This window comes from Trichinella spiralis (assembly GCF_000181795.1).
Source record: "Trichinella spiralis strain ISS 195 chromosome Unknown Scfld5052, whole genome shotgun sequence".
Lineage (NCBI taxonomy): Eukaryota > Metazoa > Nematoda > Enoplea > Trichinellida > Trichinellidae > Trichinella > Trichinella spiralis.
Genome location: NW_003531991.1, coordinates 3,331 through 9,351, shown reverse-complemented (window position 1 = coordinate 9,351; position 6,021 = coordinate 3,331). Strand labels below are relative to the sequence as shown.

The 6,021-nt window shown below is 33.1% G+C and overlaps 1 protein-coding gene across 1 annotated transcript; it reads right to left on the bottom strand.

Moving 5' to 3' along the window:
- Positions 1-505: 505 nt before the first annotated feature.
- On the bottom strand, positions 506-1,075 carry Tsp_12704 (conserved hypothetical protein). Its single transcript, XM_003366989.1, has one exon. It carries the CDS (start codon positions 1,073-1,075, stop codon positions 506-508), a length of 570 nt encoding a protein of 189 aa, XP_003367037.1.
- Between the last annotated feature and the right edge of the window lie 4,946 nt (positions 1,076-6,021).

The window sequence follows — 6,021 nt, the reverse complement described above, 5'->3', positions numbered from 1 at the left end:
GTCCGTGTGTGCGTATGTCGGCAAGAAATTGACGACAGTTATTGAAGGTGGGGTTTTGTTTATTTTCACTCAGTTGACAAACAAAGCAAAAAAATAAGTATGAAAAAACAACGAGCACCTAGAGTTGACTTGTCCGTTATGTCAAATTTGTGAAACGTGCTTTTTCTCTCCAAAGTCAGGCCCATTTTATTCATTTTAACCGCCAATTTTATACGGCTCGTTGGCAAAATTAAGAAATTGCTCAAACCGGCTGCGCAATCAAGCGCAACAGCCCGAAGCGCGTTCCGCGTCAAGTGACAATGAACAGTTTCTTACTTTTTCAGCAATTATTCATTTATTTTAAAAAATGTTTTTCCCTTCTCAATCAATTAATCAATTTTTCAATGATCAGCATATATATATTTTGTGAATTTAATTTATTAAGATTTTTACAAACCGTATGCATGTCAGCATACAAATTGCAACAAGCGTTTTGCGAACAAATTTCTGTTGAAAAAACACGAATTTATCCACACCGGCGAACGTCCACATCAATGTCCGTACTGTTGCAAGAGGTAATTGCACCATTAATTATTGGACACATTTTGTGTATAAATTTCATATTTGTAATTGCTTTTGAAATAGATTCAATCGAAAGGATAACTTGTTGAGACACAAGAAAACGCACGAATCGAACAGTGTCATGATGAAACAACGTTCGAATCGTATTTTCGATTCTGGCGAATCGATGTCGCCCGTTGACGACAGTAACCTCAAGACACTGGACCAGTTTGCCAACGACCCGTCTCCCCCGGGCAATTGTGATCATGAACGATTCAGTGCGGCGGCTGGGGATGCGACAAACACGAAATTGAACGAAAATGAAGAAAACAAGCAAATAACTACTACTACTACTACTTTGACCCCCAATTTGCTGGATATTAATACCAGCACTGCCCAAACAGCAGCAGCAGCGGAAACGGAAACACAAATCTCGCAGGGTACCTGCGGTGTTACTGTATCCCACTGATTCTTCAACTGTTTCATTCATCTGTTGATCACAACAACATCTACTGCAGTATATACATGCTGACATTTCTTTTGGTTTTTATTTTCATTTTTCTCATTGCTTGCTTTGCCGTGTCCCAATGCTTTTCTTCGCTTTTTATTTTCTGTCATTCAGAAAAATTCTCAATTGCAATGTTATGCATTTTCCATTTCATGATTTTCTTTCTGTTCGAGAATTCTTATTTGTTTGTTTGTATACGTCAAGTGCGCATTTTTGCAAGCTTACATGTGCCGTCGGTTTTGTGCCGCATTTTCCGCTTATTATTCTTTTTCTATTTTACGCGTAGCTTTTTCATCCGTGGCTCCAGTCGATGACCGGTTAAAGCGCCTCTTGCCATGCTCTAAAACTCGGTTACTCGACGATGATCGATTATTTTCAATGTGGTTCTATTCCGTTGATTAGTGTCTATTTGCCAGTGTGCCGTTTAAACGCTGTAGCCATTTTTAAATTTTATTCTAAATTTCATATTATTTTTTTATTTTGCGCGCTTCGAGCGCCCTCTTGCTGTGCCAGTTGACGCGGAAAATAGCTGACTACTACATAGATTATGAAAAAATTGATGAAAAATATGCTGATTTTATTTTGATTTTTTTGTTTATTGTCAAATTTTCTTTTATTATTAATATTATTTTCTAACTTGACTGTATTTCCGCGTTTTGCTTTTCTTTTCAGGGATTCTATGTTGAATGGTGCGCTTTGTGTGGTTGAAAATAATAAAACTTGCAAATGGAAAATTTTTCTGACACTGCGCCCAACGCTGTTTACAATTAAAATGCACATTTTGAATTTTAGATCTTAACTACCGTATATAATTCAGCCTGGCACTGACGGCAAACCAACACTGCATACTGTTGCTGAATAATCAGCGTTGAACTTTACCAACGTTACAAGAAACGTTTTCCAGAGCCCCCTCAGAATAAGAAAAAGAAAAATAGCAAAAAAAAATATCTGAAATTTAAACTTGCATTTTCCTTATCATTTCAATTATACCTGGCAGTTTGCTGACTAGGATAGAAAATGCTAATGCAGACAATTGATTTTGAATAAAAAGAACGAAACAAAAATCACCCCCCCCCACATACACACGTTATTCATAATGTAGCACGTCTGTTAAACTGAAAATAACATAAAAAAGAATGACAAAAAACCCGATACAAAAACCAACCTCGCCAGCCAAACTGCTTCACACTGATAAGCTGCAAGCAGAAAGAAGAAAAAGCTGTTTTCAATGTTGCAACAATTTTGATTTGAAAATTTGAAAGCAATGTCAAATTTCATTCAACTGCCACTTTTTCAATTGAACACTTTCCTGAGATTATTTAAATTTTTATTAAACTTTTCAATAGGCAATTTTTACTGCAGTTGCTTCTATTTCAAAAAGACAAACAGAAAGCAGCTACGCTGTGCCGAACAATTTACACAAATTGTTCACCTTTCTTCACCCAAAGATCTTCTAAAAAATTGTTTCCGAAACAAAATCTTCATGCGATATTATTGAAAGTAAAACTGCAATTTTAAAACTCTGAAAAAGGTGGTCTTTTTGCTAACATATTAGCAATATTATAATTTTCTTATGAAACGGCAATATAGATTAATAAAAGTATTTAATAAACAGTAATTACTGTTATACTATGCTGAAATGATACTATACTAAATTAAATTACTCGTTTAATATTTTTTTAAAATAAAATATACTGACGTGCAAATGGTATTTGTGTCACACTCAATATTGAAAACAAGTAATTTATTAAAATTCCAATCAACAACTTATCTACAATGACTTGAATTAAAACTGATCTCGATTGCAATCATTGTGCAGTAGCGTTGAAAGTCAAAGAAAAATTCTTTAAAAAATCAAGTACAAAAAATTTTTTTAACTTTAAAGCTGTTCGCAGGTATATTTTCTTTTTATTAAAACATTTAAAATTTGATTTGAAAACTACAAATATGTCATATCGATCAGAAAGTAAAAAAATTTCATTTATTCAGTTTTACAATTATAACAATGCTATTGTAGAGTTTGAGTGGAATTCATTAAAAAATACTTCAATAAAAAATATTATTATTCATTTGCATTGAATGTAAAATAGAAAAAGTTATAGAGGACTACTGAAGTTACAGTTAAAGTAGTAGAGTTATAGTATGTTTAATAATAACATAGTACTATATGTTAATGCATACATCTACAATTAGCATATTGAAATACTGGGAAAAACAAAGAAAGAGAAAAAAATATAAGCATCACTCAATAGGAAATATCTTTCCAATGTTTCGAATGATAGTGATACTGGTCATGCTATAATATTTCGTAGTTAGAGTGCTTTATCCTTTTACTAATAACACAAACACAACTGAACACACGCTAACTTAGTGTTTCCACATTACAGTAGCCATATCAACTGAATTCACAAATACATTTTTCCAATTTCCTTAACATGTGTCTCACATCATGTTCACACAAAGTAGGAGCAGTGCCATACCAAGAATATATAAATAATAAAATAACAATATGACAAAAATAATTTGACACAACACATGGATGTAAGCATGAAACAGTTTTATTATACATTTTATGTTATCGTATTGTGTGATTAAAAGAGAAGATAATCACACAAATGTAATGATGCGCTGGCTTTTTTACTTTTTATCAGGCAATAATTGACTCCTTTATGCCAGACCACTTTTCTATTTCATTGTCCTCAAGTATGGTGCACTGAATTTTTGAGTTGGACTTGACGGATGTCGAATATTTGAATGTGACAACTGATTGTAAAAATTAAGTGTAATGTAGACTTCATGTCAGTGGTGGATCAATTTGGAAAGTACGCTTTCAGCCATTTTTGAGTATGTGTCCTAATTCAATCTTCTGTTTTATGATGAAGTTTCCTAATTGCCAAATTGACTTTTTCTGTTGTTAACTTTCATTCTTTCTTTGTTTATAATATTTTATTCTTTTCTGCTCATTGTTTGCATTTATGACTGCAGATTTTTATCGTGATCAAGATCTTCATAATATTATACTATGTAAAGTGTTTGTAAATATTTGGACCTTATGGTCATTTTGAGGACGATTCTAAGATCACTAACATGCAGTCATTACCTTTGTTAGTTTACCCATTGTTGGACTGTGACCCAAAGGAAATGGATTTTCCGTGATCAGATTTTGTCAGATTTTCAAAATGGGTTTTTTGGATGCGCAAACGTTGACAAATACGTTGGAGGTGGTGAGCCAAAGATAACAAAATAAAATTTTATTTAAAAATTTCAAAGTTCCATTTTATTATTAAATGCCTGGATGTAGGAGCACTGTACCTTTGTACTAGCATTTTGTTAGGCAGCGTATTTTGCCAGGAGTATTACTTGATATTCCTGCCAGCAAAAATGACAGCATTTTCACAAGTCGCCAATCAACTTTAATCGTGAAGATTGGTTGAGCAGTTGCCTAACGACGGCTTTTGTTAAGAAAGCTTATTCACATATATAAGATAAACGGTCAAATGATGTTGTGGATGATCTACAAATTATTCGTAATGGTACCTGGTTTATGAAAATATAGTTACTGCCAGTGCCATAAACATATACAAATCGCCATAAATTTTACAAAAATTCCAACTATGCCACCCCAAACAAAAAATGCTTGGTTCCTGGAACAATCTCTGCTTTACACGTGTCCACTGTCGTGGGTTCTGTAAAGCAATACTTTTGAATTCTGAAAGGAAACTACTTTAGCATGACCTAATTTTCTTCATAAAATTTCTATTTTATTTGACGTTGTTGTTGCTTCTAATCTATGTCAAATTAGCATAGGCTATTTCCTCGAGATGTATGACATTGGTTATTCTAAGTTCTCTACTTTTTGAAATGGAAACTACAGCTCTCTCAGTAACATTTCTGTTGAAATTGATTGACAGTATGGTTTATGTAGACTGCTTTCTCAACTTTATACCCAAAATGATGTGGGAATTCGATTAAAAGTTCTTCTATGATAAAGTTACTTTAATGAATTACTGAGTTAGCGTTGTAATTTTAAATTCCATTATATTATGTCTGTGCATCAAATATGAATGACTGGTTCAGTTTCACTTCAACTTTAAAAGAATTTTTCCACAGATCACATATGTTCATAATATTTCCAATATGTAAATAAAGCAATTGCACTATTTCTTTGCAGTTACTTAAATCAGTAAAACTCAAGTTTCAAATTTTTTTTAGTAAGTCATGATCCAAATGCCAAATATATAAAGAAGTTCCATTATCTTTGACTAATCTCCTGTTCCATCTCAGTACAACCGAAGTACATAAGTATCCGCTGATATACAAATCAAACTCTCTCTGTCGAAAGTGTGCCATCAGTTACCTTGTTATAAATAGATAAAACTGGTCATATTTATTGTAACAAATCAGGACATTGCAGATCAAAAAGAAGACGGCATAAGAAATGAGAAAGATCGACGCTAGTAGTCTCAATACATGGCATGTGTGTGTGTGTGCGCAAAGCGGTACTTTTATATATGTATGATCATCTTCAAATTGAATATCATCTACATTAATAGGTTCTATTAAATCATCACGAAGCATATTATAAATGTTTTTCTGATTAGATGACAAGTATGTTAGGTAAGAGTCAAGTTAGGAAACAAGCTCTAACTGGTTGGAGAAGTCAGAAGCTGGTGCAAAGATCAAATTTGCAAGAAATCGGCTTCTGTTAACGTCTTCTTGACAAATGGGAAACACCATAACCACTTCACCACTATCATAAAATATATCAGGAAACAATTGCAGAAGAAGAGAACATTTAATGACAAAAAATGATTTTGCTATATTTAACAATAGTATATATATATATGTTATGACAAATGAGAACAACCTGCTAGGAAACGGACAAATTTTAACATTTGCCTTTGACAAATGTCGCCAACAGTTAGTCTTTCGAGCCAGAATTCAGACCGACGCCTTATTGGATTGAGAACGAG

What these genes read in the sequence shown, in the direction of transcription:
- Tsp_12704 (XM_003366989.1), bottom strand. Translation starts at nt 1,075, where the DNA reads ATGTCAGCATGTATATACTGCAGTAGATGTTGTTGTGATCAACAGATG.